Source organism: Pogona vitticeps, chromosome 5 (genome assembly GCF_051106095.1).
Source record: "Pogona vitticeps strain Pit_001003342236 chromosome 5, PviZW2.1, whole genome shotgun sequence".
Taxonomy (NCBI): domain Eukaryota; kingdom Metazoa; phylum Chordata; class Lepidosauria; order Squamata; family Agamidae; genus Pogona; species Pogona vitticeps.
In genome coordinates this window covers 156902394-156924453 of record NC_135787.1, presented here as the reverse complement: position 1 = coordinate 156924453, position 22060 = coordinate 156902394, and the positions used below count along the sequence as shown (strand labels likewise).

General features: G+C 40.0%; 1 protein-coding gene across 2 annotated transcripts in view; it reads left to right on the top strand.

Annotated features, from left to right (window-relative positions):
- CDK17 (cyclin dependent kinase 17) overlaps positions 1-22060 on the top strand; it is an 85924-nt gene that overhangs the window by 59834 nt on the left and 4030 nt on the right. For both annotated transcript variants that reach the window (XM_020815494.3, XM_073000253.2), the window contains exons 5-15: positions 539-664; positions 6683-6739; positions 8188-8302; positions 9713-9807; positions 12385-12447; positions 15205-15328; positions 17269-17389; positions 18232-18329; positions 18578-18683; positions 19418-19460; positions 21550-21640. In XM_020815494.3, the coding sequence (XP_020671153.1) occupies positions 539-664; positions 6683-6739; positions 8188-8302; positions 9713-9807; positions 12385-12447; positions 15205-15328; positions 17269-17389; positions 18232-18329; positions 18578-18683; positions 19418-19460; positions 21550-21640 (1039 nt within the window). The remainder of the gene's footprint in view (positions 1-538; positions 665-6682; positions 6740-8187; positions 8303-9712; positions 9808-12384; positions 12448-15204; positions 15329-17268; positions 17390-18231; positions 18330-18577; positions 18684-19417; positions 19461-21549; positions 21641-22060) is intronic.

Genomic DNA, 22060 nt, shown 5'->3' with positions numbered 1-22060 from the left:
CTTTGAATGTCACAATCAGGGCCATCCCTACCATTACTCTGAGTAAACTGACTGGTAAATCAGTGTATTCTGGAGTTTCTCCCCTGAACACCACTGCCACAGCACTTCCCTTCCGGACTCCAATACCGCAGTTAGTTGTGTCCATTGCCATCTTCCCTGACTTTGATTCCTTCCCTCCTTTGTGCATATATTTCCTTTGGGCTAGCTTTCCCCTCCTCCATGCTACCATCCCTGTTGCGGCTCCTCTCCCCTCTTGCTTGCTGCTTCCAGAACATCTTTGTGCAGAGGCAGTGCTTTAGAAGTGATGGGAGGGTGAGGTGAAGGAGGGTGGGTGCTTTTGGAGAGTGTCCAGGAGGAGGAACCAGCAGTAACATGGACAAGGACAGTAGAGCTTCCCTTTCCTCTCAAATGTCAGGATAGGTTGGGTTAACACTGGTACCAATACATTCCTTTCGCAAAGGAAAGGCATTTTCTGCTCTTGGCTTCACATTTTATCTAATACTTGGCCTCATTTAAAAGATTTTATTTACTTCTTCAGGACCTGAACAAACGTTTGTCGCTACCTGCAGACATCAGGATACCCGATGGGTATCTTGAAAAGCTGCAGATCAACAGTCCACCTTTTGATCAACCAATGAGCCGGCGGTCTCGTAGAGCATCATTGGTAAGTTGCTACTTCTAGACATTACTACGACCCTCCTTTTTCTGTCCTTATTACTTGAGATAATGGGCAAAATCCTGTTTGTACCAATATAACATGAAGTTATGCCAGACATCATGCCCTGCAATAATGCATTTGAGCACTAGTGCCGCTACTGTGGTTACAACCTCCAGTTGCACAACAGGGTTTTGACTACTAGCCATGGTTTCCTTCCCAGCACCACATTGTCCAACTCCTCTTATGCATTGCTAAGAATACCATTTAAAATACCCAGCTCTAGCAGATTTCTTTGCCTGCTACAGTTCCTTCCCAGTTCCACTGGTCAATGCAGTTCAGCCAGCAGAACTATTCAATCGGATACTAGTCAAGAGAGCCCAAAACTTCAGATGTCCAGATGGACCCATTGTCAAGCAATCCACAAAGACGGCCATGTCTTTGTGCCTGTGTGATCAAATAAAATTTAGCAAATGGCTGTTTCCAATTTGTAACCAAAATTGACATGTAGTATGAGAGACGCCACACTTTGATTAGCAGACCCAACTGCTGTGGGTATATACTGTTTAGTTCTGCTTAGTTTTCCCACAGCAGACTTTCATATAGGCTCAGAATCATACACATGTCTTTGTGTATGTCTTTTACACAAAAGGGGAAAGCCTTTTCCAGCTAATTCATTTTGTGTTTCCCCATTTGTGTTTTCTGCCATTCTAAACATTTTTTAAATTTGAGTCCAGCAGGCATCACTAGGCAGACTTTACAGGCAGCAGCAAAAATAATCCAAGGAAGAAAAGGTTCCCCCACAAAAAGGGCAAAACAATCCCCAAAGAAATGGGGTTGGTGTGAAATCCAAAATATAATGCCAAGGAGATATTTTGGCAGAGCTGAAGAATGTGAAAAATAATCTAGTTTAAAAACATGGAGACAATCAAGAAAAATTATAAAGGGCACTAGGAATTCCAACCACAAGGAATGACTGAAGAAAAAAGTACATTCGGCATTGACTTCCAGACTGTACCAATGCTACTGGACGTGAAAGTTTTCCTGCAGTTTGAAAGACAAAATGAGAAAGAAAAATGAGATAAAAGAGGCAATACTAAAGAAATGTTTGTGTGCATGAATCATTCATTTTCTAGAGGCTCTCTTTTAGCAGCTGATGAAAAAATACAAATTGCACAAAAAGGAGCCTACAGTATTTCACGTTTCAGTGTTTTGTTTAAACACAAAAGTTCCATCCCTAGCAGCTTGTTGCTGTTTAGTCATTAAGTCGTGTTCACCTCTTCGTGACCCAATGGACCAGAGCACGCCAGGCCCTCCTGTTTTCTACTGCCTCCCGGAGTTTGGTCAAATTCATGTTGGTAGCTTTGATGACACTGTCCAACCATCTCGTCCTCTGTTGTCCCCTTCTCCTCTTGCCTTCACACTTTCTTAACATCAGGGTCTTTTCCAGGGAGTCTTCTCTGCTCATGAGATGGCCAAAGTATTGGAGCCTCAGTTTCAGGATCTGTCCTTCCAGTGAGCACTCAGGGTTGATTTCCTTCAGAATAGATATGTTTGATTTCGTTGCAGTCTAGCAGCCCCGAGTAGATGTTGTCTAGAGGGGCGGGGTAAAAATCAAATAAATAAATAAATAAATAAATAGGGGACTCTCAAGAGTCTCCTCCAGCACCACAATTCAAGTGCATCAATTCTTCGGTGGTTAGCCTTCTTGATGGGCCAGCTCTCACTTCCATACAAGACTACTGGAAAAACCATAGCTTTGTCTATGTGGACCTTTGTTGGTAAGGTGATGTCTTTGCTTTTTAAGATGCTGTTGAGGTTTGTCATAGCTTTCCTTCCAAGAAGCAGGCGTCTTTTAATTTCGTGGCTGCTGTCTCCATCTGCAGTGATCATGGAGTCCAAGAAAGTAAAATTTGTCACTGCCTCCATAGTGGCCATGATCTTAGTTTTTTTGATGTTGAGCTTCAGACCATTTTTGTGCTCTCCTCTTTCACCCTCATTAAGAGGTTCTTTAATTCCTCCTCACTTTCTGCCATCAGAGTGGTATCATCTGCATATCTGAGGTTGTTGATATTTCTTCCGGCAACCTTAATTCTGGCTTGGGATTCGTCCAGTCCAGCCTTTCACGTGATGTATTCTGCATAGAAGTTAAATAAGGGAGACAATATACAGGCTTATCGTATTCCTTTCCCAATTTTGAACCAATCAGTTTTTCCATATCCAGTTCTAACTGTTGCTTCCTGTCCCACGTATAGGTTTCTCAGGAGATAGATAAGGTGGTGAGGCACTCCCATTTCCTTAAGAACTTGCCATAGTTTGCTGTGGTCGACACAGTCAAATGCTTTTGCCTAGTCAATGAAGCAGAAGTAGATGTTTTTCTGGAACTCTCTGGCTTTCTCTATAATCCAGTGCGTATTAGCAATTTGGTCTCTAGTTCTTCTGCCCGTTCGAAATCCAGCTTGTACTTCTGGGAATTCTCGGTCCACATACTGCTGAAGCCTACCTTGTAGGATTTTGAGCATAACCTTCATAGGAAAATCAAAGGTGATCGTTGGCATAAAGAAATAAAGGTTTCGGAGAGAGAATTTAGTATATCTCGGTCACTGTTCCTTGCATTTTTAAAATAGTTTTCATGCTTAGAAATACTATTTCCCATGATAGATTACAAGAAAAATATTTTGTATTTGATTAATTTGATGGAAAGAAAAATATTAACAATGGCTTTCTTCTAACAGCAGCTGTTGTTTAAACAGAAAATTGTGCTAACATAAAAGAAAATTGTGCTTTTGAGGATTTTGAATTATCTTACTGGAGGTTTTGTGATTTCTAAATTTCAATCTGTTCAATTAAATGCATTTAATTACATGACTGATCTATTAAAAACCAGTCTGTTATGGTTAGGCAAGAGAGTTTTCAACATCTGCTTTGGTGCTTTGTTCCTGTTGAGAATTAAAGAGTGTGCTTGGTTGTGACTCTTGATTTCTGGATGATAACATTCTAATTACGTTGATCTTTGTGAGTTGCTCCTCCTCTTTAAAAAAATGAATACCAAATAAATGAATCTAGTTGAACCCTAAGAGTGTCACTTAAAGCCATAATAAGAAGCCACAGAGACTTAAAAATAGCGATTCTGCTTGAAAACGTTTGTGTGGAAGGGCAATACTTTCCTCATTTCTCAGCATATTCAAATAAATTTCAAACCAAGCTATTCATGGGTAGATCTCAAGCAATCCTTGTTTCAAGGAATCTATTTTTTCAAACTGCAGTGTGAAAAAAGTGCCCTCTAATGAACATAACTGGAGTCAACATGGACAGACTTTTTCAAAGTGACAACTTTGTACCCCTCCCTCGCCTCCTGGATTTTAAAGACCTTGTTGTGCATTTGTAAACTGAGATCTGGCAGCTGGGTTTGGGTTTGCAATAGTATGCCTGAGCTGCTGCATTGTCCTGTTCTCTCAGTCCCTGGTGTTCTTCCTTTGAGGCAGACAACAGTTCTGCTCAGTTAAAAACGAACGAACAAAAACAGTGCCCAGACTTGAAATCTGCAATAAGAAACGGCATGAAATTACATTTCAAATCTTGTTTAAAAGACATGGAATCAAGAAAAGGATTTCAAAGCCAAATGCTGTAACATTGACATCTTTCAAAAACAATTGCAATAAAGTTAATAGCTTCATAGAGAGAATAGTTGACCAGCTTAACATGTTAAGCTGGTCAACTATTCTCTCTATGAAGCTATTGAAAAAAGACAGATGCCAAGATGATGCTTTACTGCAAAAATAATATTATTTTTGCAGTAATGCGTCATCTTGGCATCTACCTTTTTAACTTAACAGTTTATATCTAATGTTTTACCTCTCCCACGCTCCTGCATTTTTAAGTAATCTGATCATTGTAATTTGAGTGATAGTTTTAAACAAGGCAACAAGATGTATCTAATGCTGCCGTTGTGCTTGAGCAAAATCTCAACTGCTCTTGGAAGCCCTTTCTCCTTCTTGCAGAGAGAAATTAGAAATTAATTAGAAATTAAATTTACTGCCCCTGTGTGAGACAGGAGGCGAGAGGGGTATCCCACTCGCAGAGAGCCGTCCCTCCTCCGTACAGAAGAGAAGGAAGTACAGACCCAGCCTGTCTCAACTCTCAAAAAGACAGAGCAGCGAGGGACAGAGACAGAGGAGATAGAAGGAGAAATACAAAAACTAACCGTTGAAAGGGCTCAGGGAAAAACGGTGGGGATAGAGTGGAAGAAAAGGGTGGAGATAGAGGCGGGGACAGCAGATATGAAAAGGAGGGAAGAACAGCTACCGCCACGTTGGAAGTGGGTTTGGATGGAGGACCCATGGACCGGTTCTTGGGGAAAACTAAGAGTGCCCAAGGAGGAGGTGAATTATAGGAGGAGAAGGGAGATTCCACCCAGACCATCCTACTGGGGAGAGGCAGAGGCCAAAGAGTGAAGAAGGAGGCTCAGAAAAGAAAAGGAAAGAGTGGAAAGAGAGAGGAGAGAGAGAGGCTGGAATGGAGGGTAAACAAGATGAAGAGGAAGGGGTTCAGGGAGGACCCTGGAAGACTCCCACATCAGAAGGATGTCTCATGTGGGGTGACAGCCGGGATAACGAGACCGTGCCCTTGTTGGAAGGTGAAGCGGGACAGACTGTAAACCCTAACATCTTTGCGGATTGGCTGGGTCCCTGGAACTCCGGTGAGAGAAACCCGTTCCTGGACGAAGATTGGAAGCCCCTTCAGGACCTGTTGTCCGAAGGAGAAAGACGACGGAATCAAGTTATAGACACTGGTTATTTGTTAAACACACCAATAAATATCTCACCTGTTTCTAAACAACAAAAATCTCCTGATTTCTTTGAAGCGAGAAAGGAGCCCGGAGACGAACCCACACACCCTGCTTAGTTACTGTTAGCACAACATGTTGCGCACAAGCACACACTAGTGGTGGGAAACCAGCAGCGCTCCTACCAATTATATAGGTGCTGGGGAGGAAGAAAGGAATATTGCCTCAATTCTGGTTGTTTTCATAAGTAGGTTTGCAGCTTGTCCAACAGGGTATGTGGACTGAGAAACAAGGTCATTTCTTCCCTTAGATTTCTTGAACAAATATCATTGCTGTTTACATTCCATAGATTTCAAAGAGTCTAACCAAAGGAAGGCTAAATCTGGGTCAAAATACCATCTGTAGTAGTTAATTCAAAACAATCTGTTGAATTTTTCTTTAATGAATATTCATCTTGTAGTAATTCTCAGTCTGGTCTTACTTACTTTTAAGTTTTTGCTCAACTCAAAACTTCCTGAAGGTGTGGAAAGTGGGAATGGAACGGTTAATTCATCTATCTCCTGCATACTGGTGGAAGCATTTGTTCATCTTGTGTTAAATAGAGACTTTGGAATGATTTAGACTACATGGAGTGTGTTCCCTATTGTTTTCTCTGATCACTCATTTTAATTTGGGTCTAATTGAGCCTCTTCTCCTTTTAGAGGGAATATTTATTTATTTAAAATCTTTATTTAAATCTTTACCTTTGAAAAATTGAAATTGATAACATCACAAAACAGTGCTTCCTCTTAGCTTAGGGAGGAAGGTGCCAAAGATTCCTTAGATTTAACACAACACAAGTGACTCTAGAGAGGTAGAATCAACATATCACATTCTTATATACTGTCTCTTTTACCATGATATTTGGGGGGGGGGGGATTCTTTACTTTATTATTAACATTTCCTGGACAATCAGATGCCCTCTATGTTCTGTTTCTTCTCTCAGACCAGAACGTAGCCATTTCTTTGTACATGACAAAATATTGCAGTGCAGCCACTAAAATTCACCAGGAAATTATCCTAACAAATCCATAATTTATATTCTGGTTGTCATAATTGGCACTTTTAGTGGCATATAGCCAGTAGTAATTATGTTGCCATAGTATTTTATCCTATGTCCCTTGGTTTTCAAATAGATGGTCTCTTTCAGTGTATTGTGCACATTACAACACTTCTAAACGAATCTGCTTTTTTTTTTAAAGTCTGAAATTGGATTTGGAAAAATGGAGACCTACATCAAATTGGAAAAACTTGGTGAGGTATGTATGCTGTTTTCGCCCCTCAACTAATGATTTTAATTTTTTTTTTAACTGTGTGTTTTTAAATGTATAAAAGAAATTTATAATCTTTTCTCCACTCACCCACAGTGAGTGTTAATTAATGTTCTGATTAACCAACGTTCTGATTTAAGTAGGGGTATCTCATCATCTGAGCAAGAAAGGTGGATGCTTAACTCTTCCATTTTGAGGGAGGTCCCCCTACTCAGACCATAAGCCACCTATGTATTTAACCCAATTGGAAAGTGGGGACTGAAGCTTGTTTCACATCCTGTTTAACTCTTGTTATATATAATTACAGATATTGGCCACATTTGGCAATCATATTTTGACTTACTAAGTTACATTGACACTTCTGCTGTTACATGGAGTGGCCTCCCTCCTTTCTTGGCTGAATATAGACGAAGGTCTCTAGTTCCACAAAATTCATTGTTTTGCCCAGACAGGAGAAGCGGTTTACTTATTTACTTACTGTGCTTCTACCTTGTCCCAAACGAACCTGTGGTTAGGTTGAGCTTGCATCTAAAACCAACCTCAAGCCACAGTTTAAGATCATGGCAGAGAAAGTACTAGGCTAGCTGGACCCAGTACAGTGGGGTCTTGGAAGGCAGGTATTGGAAGGCAGTTCTCAAGTCAAAAAGTTCTCAGGTCAAATCTGCATTTCCCATAGGAATGCATTGAAAGCCATTTGATCCGTATCTGCTCTTTTCCGTCCATAGAAACTAATGGGAAGCTGCTATTCCGCCTTCGACCGCTAGAGGGGGATATTTTGTTTCTTTTTTTCTTAGGTCAACAAAGGTTCAGGGAAGGCAGGGAAAATACAGTCCAGGCAGTACAGTACCAGGCAGTCCGAAGACTGTCTCCCAATCCACTCTCTAAACGCTGGGAGGAGTGAGGAAGCAGACAGGCACCCTTTTCACTGGCCAACAGTTAACTGAAAGTTCATATTTTGCACTTTCCCTGCCTCCCACGTGGTTTTTTTTCAGTTTGTAACTCAAATCTAAGTACTTAAGTCAAGTCAATATTTTCCTATGAGAGCGGTTCGTAAGTCAAAATGTTCTTAACTCAAGCCGTTCTTAAGTCAAGACCCCACTGTAGTCTGAATTCAGTGTAAGGCACATTCCTTTGTTTATGTGAACTGAATGAGGACTGCTTAAGTATGATACTTGTATCCTAACTTAAGTGCCCTGTGCTGTTAGTGGATAAAGGTGTACCTTTTTTGTTCTTGTTGTCAAAGACATAATACATTGGCAAATCTACATTCCTTCTTTTAAAAGTGTTTTGTGTCAGAACATTTTAGAATTTTAAATTCTGCTTATAAACACCCACTCACACACCACCGATGATGAAAGTCTGGCTTCCTTTCCCCCTCTGATCAGGGTATGGTATTTTTCATAACTGTATTCTTTTTTTTAACCCCTGGAATGTAGGGTACCTATGCAACAGTATATAAGGGAAGAAGCAAGCTGACAGAAAACCTGGTAGCTTTAAAAGAAATCAGATTGGAGCATGAAGAGGGGGCACCATGCACAGCCATTAGAGAAGGTGAGCAAAACTCTTTTTTTCTTTCCGTTTCAAAAGATATGTTTGTTGCTATGCTAGTAATATAGTGATGTCCACTGTGAAGAAATTTGTTAAATGTACCTTGGGTCTGATGGCTCGTTCTTTCTTGAAAAGCATTAGAATTTGGAACAGACTCCAAGTTAACATGTGGGCTCTTGGTCCAGTTTGAGCTTCTGCCTTAAAGGGGTATAGGTGTGGGTATATAAAGAACACTTACACCTAAATCCTGGTTCTTCTCTCTTCTGTTTGGAGTCTTGTGGCCTCATACAAGGGTGGTCAGAAGAAACATCTGGATTATTGACAGGTGTTTTGGTGATTTTCAGTCACGTGTAGTAAGGACTTTTGACTCCCAGCGTTTAACAAACACAACAACACTTGACTCTTCCAAATTGTTTGTACCAGGCTTCCATTGAAGGACTTCTGGATTACAGTAAAGAATGAAATAGTTCCTGCAAATCTGTTTCCCCACATTTTAACATGCAGAGAATAAACATTAATTCTTCTCTCATGTTGAACTCCCCCATTGTCATTATCTAGGATATAGGCAAAGAGATAACATACCCCAAATAAAACAGAATATTCTGAATTTGCTTACATTTCTTAAATTCAGGATGTTTTAGTGAAATGGACAATCTGTCTGGATCAAACTAAACACTCATGAGAGAGAATTCTGTCCACATATGATTCTTTTGCCACAGAAATTTCCTCAGATTTTCTTGAGGCTTATGACATTTAGGTCCTCTACCATTCCCAATTAGAAATGATTGAGAAATGCATAGGCATTCTTCTTACTCACTTGCTCAAGTGTCAGCTTCTTTGTTGGGGGTGGCGAGAGACCACAAGATGGTGGGTGCAGTTGTGCTCATTTACTGCTGGAAAAGTACAGTACTTTGAAAGGAGAATGTACAAGTAGAAAGGCTATTGGTCTGATCTGGCGTGGCTTTTCTTATGAACGTCTCTAGTAAACATGAGCAGAAACTCTAAAGCATAACCTCACTAATTAAACAGATTTCTCCTCAGATATATGGATTCAAACGTTGATATTTTTTTGCCGTATGCCTGGTTTCTCCTTTCCCTTAACATCTGTATGTCTTCTAATCTCAGTGTCTTTAACACTGGAGCTAAACTTTTCCTTTCAGTATTCTCAGAAATGTATTCTGGACAAGATGCAAAAAAATCTGAAGCACGTATAAAATTTTGGGTGCTTTGTACCCTTTAATTTTAGAGGAAGAGCAATCTTAATTTTTTTTCTTGAGCACCTAGTAAATGAGCTAAACTAAGTGGTGTGAAAAAAAATTAAAAGTCTCTCCAGACAGTTATTTACCCATTTGCTACATATTAATAGAGTTTTCCCATTTACTTAAGTTAAATTCTGTTCTTTTTCTTTTGCAGTGTCATTGTTAAAAGATTTAAAACATGCAAATATTGTTACCTTACATGATATAGTTCATACAGACAAATCATTAACTCTGGTCTTTGAATATCTGGTAAGTTGATGTTTTTTTTTTCTCCATCACCGTCAAATATTCTGGTTTAAATGCTCCAAGTCTTTTTGTTTGTTTGTTTAACCCAGAAAAAAAAAAACAAATGAGGATGACAGGATAGTATGTGTGAATGGAAGAGGGGGTGTAATGTTGAAATCTTTCTGTCATCTCAGTTTCTGGAACTTCTCTAGTGAACAATGAAAATTACAGTATGCTGCTAGGAGGCCCACTGTTGTTCATGCATGAGGCTTCTGAAGGATTTTCCCTCATATTCATTGCAATAGAGGAGAGCTGTGTTTCTGAAGGCAGCAAGTGTACATTTTTCACATGGTCTGTGTTGTACCCTAGATTGGCCCAGCTTTTTCCTTTTCTTTGCTCAGTCATTATAGAAAGCCTGATGCTCATTGTTTGCAAGGTAGTAAGACCTTGTTGCAGTTGCAGTTGCATTGTTTGCAGCTGTTTTGTCAGGTATCTGTGACCATTTTTTACTGACACCAAATTGAGGTGGGGGGCAGGGGAGAACAATGCTATTCCAGCGCTCCTCTGGGCTATTTACAGTCTGAGTTACCTTACATCACTCTGACTCTGTTGAAAAGAAAAGAGTGATGTAGCCAATCCTCACCACGTTTGGTGCTTAATTGGCATGTACAACAATGGTACAAAATGAAATTCTCTTATATTAATGAGGTATTGGGCCATTAATCATATTGTAACAGTGCTTGCAAAGCAGAGCCCAATTAACATGCAGTCTTTGGAGTTCTTCTGTATTAATGATGATGATTAGCAATTTTAACTGGCAATATTAAATAATACATTCTGCAGCCTGGGAGGGGAAAAGGAAGGGGCTGCCACCCTCCCTGGACAGCGTTGCTGCTTTAGGATGCTTCTGGAACCACTGTTGTGTCTGGATTCTTCAGGCCTTTGCATCACTTCTAGGAAAAGACGGGACCCACCCCTTCTGAGGTTGACCTTCATGCCTTTATGAGGGCTCTATTAAAGACATGAAATTTGCTGGGGATGGATCACTGGGGGAAACCTACTTTCACCCCCCACACACACACACACATGGGGCACCAATGACTCTGAAGACATTGATGAACTCTAATCCCATCAGCCTTAGCATGATTGGTGAGCAGGGATGATGGGAGTTGTTATCTGACAACACCTGGAGGACCACTGGTTTCCCACACCTACTCCAACTATGTGTGTATTTGTGCTTGCTTGGGACCTGCTTATCTTAGGGTACATCCCACAGCACACTCTTTGTACATCTGCAGAGAACATATTCACACTTCCAGTTGGTACTCAAGTTTAGATGATAAGCATCTAGGAAGAGCTGTTAGCTGCTGCCTTCCATCAACAGCACTCTCTTTCCACAATGGAAAGGCATGGGTCAACTCATAGTCCCAGCAGGGGGCACGTCATTAAATTCAGCAAGGGGTGAATTTAAATATTTTCTAAGCATTTTTAAACCGCTTATCTCTTTGCTGGTGAAAAATCAGTCAATCTACTACGTAGTTTGCCTGTAATTAAAACTATGATACAGGTACATTTTACAATATTGAAAATACACTGCACAAATATAACAGTCTGATAGAGACAGACAGCATGGTTTGATGGGGAAACTTTCTTCAGTACTTCATTTTTCCCTGAGAAGGCACAACAAGGCCAAAACAGCAATAAAAATGAATATGTGAATCCTTAACTCTCATGCTTGTTGTCTGAAAGTTTGCCTCGCTGATTAAAAACTAATAATTACATGCTATTAAATCAACTTCTACTTATAGGAATCCTTTCCAGGTTTTTTTTTATAAGTACAGAGTACTCAGAAGTGGTCAACCATTCCCCTCTTCTGGGACACCTTGGCACCGTGTAGCTTAGCCAAGACTACACAGGCTGGTTGTTCCCCCAAGAGGCACAGTAAAGAATTGAACTCCCAACTCCAGGCGCCACAGCTGGGTGCTCCATCTCACTGAGCTATGTTAAAGAGCTTTGTGGCATAGTTAAACTGCTGTACTGCAGCCAAAACTGTGCTCGCGACCTAGAGTTCTTTCCCAGGTAGCCAGCTCAGGGTTGACTCAAACTTCCATCCTTCCAAGGTCAGCGAAATGAGTACCCAGTTCACTGTGGGGGCAATGTGTAGCCTGCATAATTAACTTGTAAACCACCCAGAGAGTGCTTGAAGCACTATGGGGCGGTATATAAGCAGCACAGTTTGCTTTTTTGCTTTGCTGTGTTAATCACTCAACAGATATTTTTAAAAAATTATTCTATCAAAGCTTCTTGTAGATGCGGGCTGCTGTCTGCAAATTCTTAGATCAAATAAAACTTGTTCATCTTTAAGGAGTCACAAGACTCTGTAGTCTGCTTGCAGCCTTATATTGATTACATTCTTGATATGAACTGCTTTTGTTGCAACTATCTTCCCTGCATCTTTTAGATGGAATGGCTTAGAACTCTGAAGAAATTAACACCCTTAAAGTATAACTGAGTAATACATGTAGATACACTTTTCTCCTACTGTACTGAGACAGTTCTATGGCACATGAAATTAACATTGTTAAACATTTGTTTTATCAGGACAAAGATCTAAAGCAGTATATGGATGACTGTGGGAACATCATGAGTATGCACAATGTAAAGGTAAATCAAAGTCACTGATTTCTGCTTAGTCACATTGTGCTCTCTTTCAACACTGTGGGTATTTCTAACAAGTTTTTCCAGCATCTTGTTTCTGGGACTATTCCTATTTGAATAGTAAATCTTTCTTCAGAAAGTGAATTCAGTTATTAAAATACAATACAGTTTTCATAAAATTTAATGTAATTGAAGGTGGAAAGAGGATTTGTGGGTACAAGCATTTAGATGATGTAATTTCGCACAGAGCTGCTTGCCTTTCAGTAGACTGAGCATTTAATGTACTTCTCAAGCAGGGAAATTGACTTGCTTAATGAACAGTAGCTAATGGCACACATGTAGTTGACTACATAATGTACCAGAACAACATGAGATTTGGTTTGTATACACATTCCAACTGTTTTTGTGCCTAGAGTGCCACTATAACATTGATGGGGTCTTCCTTTTTGTGTTATTCTGAATCAGATCTAGCAGTTATGCCTGTAGGAAAAATTTATGAACCTGTTAACCTTTGACCATGGACTGGTTTTCTTTTGTTCCAAATGGAGACGAGATTGCAAATAGCACTTTTATAAAAGGAATCTGCTGCTGAAAGTTTTATTGTTGTCCTTATGAAGGGCTTACAAAATTACTAGATACATGTGAAAGAATTGCTTTTCTGTTTTAATTGTTGTGCCTGTTCTTCACAGGAGATACACAAACAGGTTAAGAACCCACAGGTCACTAATCTGGCTTGTCTATCTCTCTTGGGCAATCTGTTTATTTTATTCATTTTTCAAAATATGCCTTGATTGCAAAGTATATAAAACCTTTAAATACTGGCTCAAGAGCAGTTATGTCAATCTGCTTACATCTCTTCTCTCTTCAGTTTGGTTGTGCAGGGAAGATCATAGCCCAGTGGTAGGATAGCCAGCACCTCCTCCACATGGATACAATCCCAGTTCCAGCAGTAGAGATCAAGTGGGAAGTGATAGGAAGGACCTCAACTCAAATTAAGAAATAAAATACAAAATGAAAAAAAAATCAAGAGAAATAGGCAGCCAGGTGGTTATCTATAGACCATTTTGCTGTGCCAGTGGAGAAGGCCAGTGTTGCTGCAGGCTTCTTAATACTAATTCACGGAGCTTGCATCAGGCCCATGATGTCTTATTCCTCTTTGTGTCTCTAGAGAGGATATTCCTCATAGAAATTCCTTCCAGTATGCCACTGTGTACTCTTTGATGCCAAAGAGGGAGGCTGCTGGGCTTAAATATCCGTAGTCTTGAGGGAGCAGTTTATTTCAGTCTCTGTTCCTCATACATTGCAGTGAGCCTACCAATGAACCATTGCTTGGGGGGGTGGAACTTTGGGAACTACATTTCCCAGAACCTCCTTGTCATCATGACCAGTGGGCATACTTCTTAAAGGATCTGGAGAGCTCTTGGTCCAAAGAGTAACTTCTTCAATCTCTGCCAGTGATCTAGCAGAGCAGCGGTGCAGTGGGTGCTGCGGCAAGTTTATTTAAATTTGTCAACAGGAAATGCAGGTTCAGAGCCCTGCAGCTCTGTGTTTGCCCTTGAGCACATGTTTATGTCTTGGCCTGATCTGTCTCACAGGGATGGTGGAAGAGTCTGAAATAACAATCGGCATGTGCATTCCCACGGGCTTCTTGGAGCAAGGGGAAGATTCAGGCATAGCAAATCAGAGTACTCTACGCATGCTGCCTTACTACTGTGAGGTCGCTGTCATCAACTGGATTTTTGCCTTTGTCTCTATGATACCACAGTGTGGGTGAAAACCTGTAATGGGCGTTTCCAGAGCACTGATACAGAATAATGAATCATAGGCACGGAAACATGTACAGATTCCTGGCTTGACATGCCAAAGGTGTTGAAGAATGGCTGGAGAGGAGGAAAGTCTTGGTGATAAGATTCCATTTTAAAAAACGACAATTTTCAAAGCACTTTTGAAAAAGATTTGGAGATCCATGGAAAAGAAATGCCACTGCATTCTGTTTCAGCCACCATTTCCCAAAGAGCTATGTGGCTCCATTCAGCACTGAAATGCATGGCAGTATGCCAGGGTATTGTGTGTGCATTTCCTCAGCCAGACAATGCATAATAATCAGCTGGGGCTGGCTTTCTGGTAATTCTCATACAAAGAGATATCTGTAGGAAGACACTTTTGTCTCGAAGCAGGTGGCTGCTGCTTGCAGGTTGCTCGCCAGACATAAAAGCACAGGAGGAAAAAGAAATGTGGAAGGTATCAGAGATCTGATTCAGGAAGGGAAAAAAAGGGTTAGGGGGGAGAAGAGAAAGGAAAAGCCATCCCGAGGCTATTACACTATCTACATAAAAATGCCCATGATCAGGGAAGTATGACAAATGTGATTAAAGATACACTGTAAGGAAGAGGTTTTTGTAGCTTGTTTTGTCCTGTGGCTGGTTTAACCTGCAGTCTTCTCTCCACTGCATTCCAAATGAATGTCTGCAGCATAAATGGGAGGGCAATCAGATGCACCCCAAGATGCAGCACAGTGGACCAGAAGGGGAAGGCAGCATTAAAATAAGTGGTTTGATTCTGTTGAATACCGTGTCTGAACTGGCCGATATCTATTAAGATACCTGGCATCTAAGAAACAGTTTGCAGCTTTAGGAGCCCTTGCTCTTGTTTTCATATACAGGATGCTTTTCAAGTCTGGCATTTATGGGTGAGTAATCAGCCGTATAGCATTCATTATCAGATCTGAAAGCCTGAGTAAACCTTTTTCTCTCCCTCCTACAGTTATTTTTATATCAGATTCTGCGTGGTTTGGCGTACTGTCACCGAAGAAAAGTGCTTCACCGTGACCTCAAGCCACAGAATCTACTAATTAATGAAAGAGGAGAATTAAAACTAGCAGACTTTGGTATGGAGTTCATGTATTGCATGTCTTACAGGGTGGGAGGGAGAGTGTTTTCAATACGTATCACTTCTAAGAGAAAATTTGTTATGATCCCATTGATTTGAAAAATAGTGCCAAAATGTCCACAAGGCACATACCCTAAGCTCTAATTCTTAGCACAGTTAGGTTAGGGAGCTCCCTAGGTTTTGCCAGACAAACCCAGGAATCTCAAGGATCACGGATTTGCTAGTAGGAGCTTGTTCCCATTTGTGTTTGGTGGGGGAAAGGTATAGTAACCAATGGTAGGTGAAGCCAAGGACAACAGTTGTATTTATACAAACACAGACACAAGGCATGGAGGCAAGCAGGACTAGGACAGCTGGGGTGATCTGAGCCTGAAGTGGGGCATTGCCCCATTTGTCTAATGGAAAATCTGGAGTTTGCCCGTGAGCCAGTAGCTCAGAATTTCCAGGCGCCTTTTAAAGAAATGCCCTTTCAGAGTATGTGTTGCTCTTCAGCACTGCTCTTAGTACCCTGTACATAAACAAAATAGTAGAAAAACCTTTTTGCTTTTATTCAGTGGTAAGTTTTCTTGAACATGTAAGCTGCAATACAAAAACCATAAGGTAGAGAAATTAAACTCAGCTATAATTCTTGTATCTGCTGTCCTGTTTGCTTCCATCTTTTAATGACGCACCCTTCATTTACAGTAACTAAAGTGAGCGATAACTATAAGTGCCCACAGCACTTGACAGGGTTTTCCCTCCTAGTTTTTTGTAGTGCTCCATTCCCTCCATTAACAGTACATAGCCCACTTCATTACAAAATGTTTGTGTAAAGCACAATTCAGAATTACATGGTGCTCCTCCTTTTTAAATACTGTTTCCTGCCACGTGTTACAGCTTTTTCAGGACTTGAAAATCTTGTTCTAAATTCCTGGATACTGGCATTAATTTTAGATACCAGAGACAACCAAGCTCTGGAGGGCAGAGGAAAACGTGGAAAAAAGCAATGTGCAGGAAGAGAAGGGAAAGGAGGTGGGAAAAGACAGGAGAAGAACAACAAAGCAAAGAGTACTAGAGAGCCTTGTGGCCTGTTGTCCATTCCTCATCTACAGCCTCATAGAACGGGGCAAGCGTACTCTGGACATTGCAGCTAGAGTTGTCAAAAAGCAAGACTGTCCATTCTTTCTCTCTCTCATCTGACCTCTATTCACACTTCTCTTGCCCCAATACCGAATGCTGTTTCTTGGTATAACTATTTATTGCAAGGGTTCTTCTCGTTTCTCAAAAGGCCCTGTTGTGGTAACTCTTCCTACACACTTTGTAACGGTAGTTTGAGCAGTGTCTTGTGTGATTCTCAGGAGGAGGACCTCTGTGAGTCACCCCACAGGCGCTTCCTCTGAGTAGGGCTGTTTGTATGCCAGGATAGGGAATGCTTTCCATCCCAATGGCACATTTGTTTCTATGCCACCTTCTGACAGTGGCAACGACTGATGGTATTTTGGTTGCGGAGATGAGGAAAGATCCCCAAAGAATAAACCTTAATATCAGAAAAGGACCTACGCTAAGAGGAGCTTGCAGAAGAGGGCAATCTGCCATTTGCTGGCCTGTGCAGTGATGTTAAGAGTGGAGTTCTGTAGGTATGAAATGCCACCCCTTCCCCTTTTCTGCAATTTTAATTGCCTGTGGTGGCCACATTGCTCAGTACTGAGGTCCTCCTCCAGTGATCTGCTCCCACCACCAACAAAACATAGGCAGTGGTTTTGTGCACATTCTATGTCCTCCAAGTGATGTATACATGTTTAACTCCAGCATGCTGACATCAAACAAAACATAACTGAGAAGCATCAGGTTTTGCCCCCGGTCATTCATAATATGATCATTAAACTGTAGAAAGCAGAGGTCTTTTGTAATTATTTCTGAACACCTATGGGAAATTCATACTGTGCTTTATTTTTAAAGGCTTGGCCAGAGCAAAATCCGTCCCTACAAAGACCTATTCCAATGAGGTTGTCACATTATGGTATAGGCCGCCTGACGTTCTCCTTGGATCTTCTGAATATTCAACACAAATTGACATGTGGTATGTCTTTCTCAGACGCTGATTTGTGTTTGCTTTAAAAATTATGCATCATATGTATTTTTGACCTTTAGTCTCTTTAAAATTGGCAACATTGTCACAAACAGAAGCACTTGTCTTGTTTAGAGTTTTTTTTTTAATTTTTTTTATTCTATCTTAATTTATGTAAATTATTATTTGTGATGTGGTTTGTTATATGTTTCTTTTTTAAATGCATGTTGTAAGCCGCCTAGAGTGGTCACAATTGACTAGATAGGCGGGGTATAAATGAAATAAATAAATAAATAAATAAATAAATAAATAAATAAATAAATAAATAAATAAATAAATAAATAAATAAATAAATAAATAGAGTTAAGATACTGTGGGAGAAAGAGAGAGAGAATACAGTTGTAACTTCCTGGGCTTAAAAGTTTTTAAATCCTTGAATTTGTTGTTTTGAAAGGAGTCAAGTACATTTAAATTTTCTAGATTTGAAATGTCAAAGTCTCAGACTCATTGGCTTCCACGGCGGGGGGGGGGGGGGAGAGGAATGTTTTAAAGCAAGAATTTGTCTGTTGCCTTTTATGGAAGGGAGATAATGCTATTTAGCATGTTAATGTTGAAGATGAATCAGCTTTATCATCAGCACAGCAGACATCTAGAGATGGCCACCTGGCATCTGATGAAGTGGCCCATAGCTTATGAAAGCTTTTGCCACTGTTAAATGTTAAGGAGCCACAAGACTGTTCACTTGTTTGCTGTAGTAAACCAATGAAGCCACCATTTTGGAAATGAATAGATACATAATGTTTTTAAAAAGTCATTTCCATATTTAATCTCATCTTAATTTTTCTTTTCTAAAGGGGAGTTGGATGTATATTCTTTGAAATGGCATCTGGACGACCGCTCTTTCCTGGCTCAACGGTTGAAGATGAATTGCACTTAATTTTCCGACTTCTGGGTAAATAGTTCATATCTAATGTTATAGTCTTATTATTTTAAGAAGATTCCTGAAAGCTTGTCAAATGATAACTACAGTGTCTTTTGGAAAACAGGTGGTAGTGGGAAGTTTTCAGTTGTTGCAAAAAGCTTAAAATAAAAGGTTAGCCTTTGGGGGTCTGTTTACCATTCAGTGCTGCCTTTATTTCTGTGCTTGCATATAGTCATAATTCCTTGTATGGATGTCATTTGTTTAATCTTTCAACTCAGGAACGCCATCCCAAGAAACATGGCCAGGCATTACTTCCAGTGATGAATTTAGGAACTACAACTTTCCCAAATACAAGCCACAGCCATTAATCAACCATGCACCAAGGTATATGATGGTGAAGCACTGGGTTACTGCTTTTCTGCTGTCATCATAAGTGTTAATTTGTGAGACACATGAACATGTTCTCTCTTGTATATAATAGTAGCATAACATGACGATATAAGATTTAACAATCTTCGATTAAGTTCTACTGTTGTGTTGATGTGCTCCAATGAAGTACACTTTTCTATTGCCAGTAATATGTAGGAAGCAAAAATGTTAATGTATCATATAATTCAAGCTAATAAGTTTATATTTGATAAATTCACTCTGAAATAATGGATAGATTCTTCTTAGACTCTGACATTATCATCAAAATCATGAATACAGATTGCAAGCCATTTACACAAGACATCTTGTGTAAAGATGGCACTGTGACTATCCATTTTTAAACAGAGAAGACTTGCTTAACTAAGAGGGATCATCTTGTGAAAAGTATTTCATGATTTGAATGTGTATGGAGACAAAGGCTGAATCAGTGCATTTTTTTTTCCTTTTTGCCTTTGCTGTAGCAGCTCACAGGATCCATTCTGCTCTTCCAACATCTGGATGGCAGTATAGACTGCATGTCCCCTTAAAATTAGAGTTCAGGTATTCCAAATAGACAGACAGACAGACAAACAGACAGTTTTGAAATTTGAAGACACATAGATAATTCACATTATTGAATTCAACTTGAGAAGCATTGCTTTGTGAAGGCATAACTATTAAACACTGACCTTGTTCCCATTTGTTTCTAGGCTTGACTCAGAGGGAATTGAGCTGTTAGTGAAATTTCTTCAAGTAAGCCGCTTTTTGTTTTTCTGTTTGTTTATGTTTTACTTTTTATATATAAAGGAAGTGAGAACCTTCAGTTGTACATTGAAAATATAAGTGCATGGTGAGTTCATAAGGCAGCAGCGAATCAAATGGGATGTATTTTGCCCGCTAGAACATAGTGTCTCTTTTTCTTTTTTATGTTCATTTCCCTGCATGAATGGTTTCATAAGGTCGAACGAGGAAGTCCATGTAGATTCATGAAACAATTTCATATTCATATAAAAGTAGACCTTCCAGCCCTAATGGCTTAGACATCTGAAGGTGTGGAGGTGGCTGGTATAGTATGTATCTAGAGCAGAGGAGGATTGATCAGATGGTCTGAGCTGGGATACTAATGATTCCTGTAGCTTTTGATCCTTAATTCTGGTCCCTCTAGCCCATAATCTACAATTGCCATGTCCAGCCCCCTTTCTATTCTCCTACTTCTAGTTGAGAAATAGAAAAGAATATTTTATTTATTTAATTGTTTCAAAACTTGAATTTTAGGGTAGCATTTTCAGTATTAAGAAAACTATGCAAATTCTTGTATTTTCTTTGGGGACATGATTCAGATGAGAGAAGCAAAGAGGACCCTAGACAGAACATACAGCCTTGCCTTTGAAAAAATAATAATAACTGATACTACATGGAAGAAATGCATGGAAAGCAGCATTTTGCATTAATATTTCCAGTTAGCATGCTTCTTCTAAATCTTTGGTGTCTTTGGATGTTTTTATTCTTTTTGACAAAGAATGGAGTCGCTTCCTGGGTTAAGAGGTGTTGAGAGGCCTGCAGGGCAGGAAGTTATCAGGTGCATTTAGATTAGCTGGTATCTTTGTAGACTCTCTGTCCCTGCTCATGAATAGTCACGATTACGGACACTGATGCCTCTCACAGAATACTGTGATTTTACTGCCTTTGAATACTCCTTGAAGACGTCATAAGGCAGCTAGGCTTTCTGGTTGGAAGTAATTAGAGGGGACTTCATTCACTAGCTGGCAGTCTGTTTTCTGAGTGCTATTTAAAGGGTTGGTACTTATTTCCAGATCCCTAAATGGCCTGGGACTCAGAGAGCTAACTTAACCTATTCAAGTATTAAAATCATCCCTAGATACTCAATCACACAACCTACAGAGACTTGGTGGGTGGTGATCAAGCAAAGGGCTTTTTCAGTGGTGACACCTTATTTACCTAATTTTGTACCATAACATGATTAGATTTAGATTAGGCATCCTTCAGTCTCAAGAGACTCTGGTAACATGCTCTGTATGGAGGACTTGGAACAGCGTCTAGTGTGGCTTAGAAGGCCAATTCAAGAGCGACAATCCCTTACAAACTGAAGACCTTAATATGATGACATTTTTATTTGCCAAGCCTCTCCTGCCCCACCTTAGAGTTTCAAAATATGGTCTTTTGATTTATGCTAAAGCAGTATCTGTTTTGCTACTGTTTGTTTGAAAAATGTGCTAAGTTTTTGTTTTTAATACATTTGAGCTATTATTCTAGATGTCTTTTTGACTGAACATTTGGTTCTGAAATTTTGTAGTAAATGGAAGACGTCTCCTCCCATCTTGGGTGAAAATCACGTTTGATATATTTGAAACATATAGTATGCATTTTAAAAATGCAGGTTTTTTTCTTCTGGCTGGAAACTTCCTTTTACTGAATTCCATCTAGTTCAACAGCTGGCTGGCTGACTCTGAATGGAGAGCCAGAGGTTGGGAATTTGATTTCCCTCTGTGCATCCAGAAGAGCAAGGCTGCATCACCTTGGGCAAGCTGCACAGCCCCAGGGCACCCCAGATGAAGGGAATAATAAAGCACCTCTGAGGATACTCTACCTAGAAAATCCTGGAAAGGCTTGCTGTAAATCAGAATTGACTTGATGGCATATGATGATCTAGTTCAATACTGTCCACTCTTGCTGACAGCACCTCCCTTGGGTCTTAACTAGTGGTCTTTCCTAGTCCTTCTATATAGCTATAGCTGCACAGGATTATCATTAGATTATAGGTACATAGAACATGTGCTTTATTCTTAAACTAAAATGCTTTCTGTCTTGTTTGGTCTCACAGTATGAATCAAAGAAAAGAATTTCAGCAGAAGAGGCCATGAAACACGCCTATTTTAGAAGTCTTGGAACAAGAATACATACACTACCAGAAAGTAAGCACCAGCACTCTGTCATTGATATCAGTTGAGTAGCATCTTTGCATCACCAAACATTCCACCTTATCTCATGGGTCAGCAATCCCTTGTTTTTGGACTGCAGCTGTCGTAACGCCACACCAGCTAAAAGCCAGGGATTCTGGGAGATATCATATATAATATAAAGAGCAGCAACTTATATACTCCTAGGTGGAACATTCCTTTGCTCTGTCTTCCTAAATCAATCATGTGTATGCAGATTACACTGAATAAAGAGATTGTCTTCACCCAAGTTCTCCTGGGTATGAATTAACTGATATTCGAAGCCCTACCTGAACTCTAGGAGAGAGCTTCCTTCCACATTGAGTGCTCCTCTGTGTAAAACAGAGATGGGGAAATCACACAAGAGATGGGACACCTAAATGTGGATCACCTGAG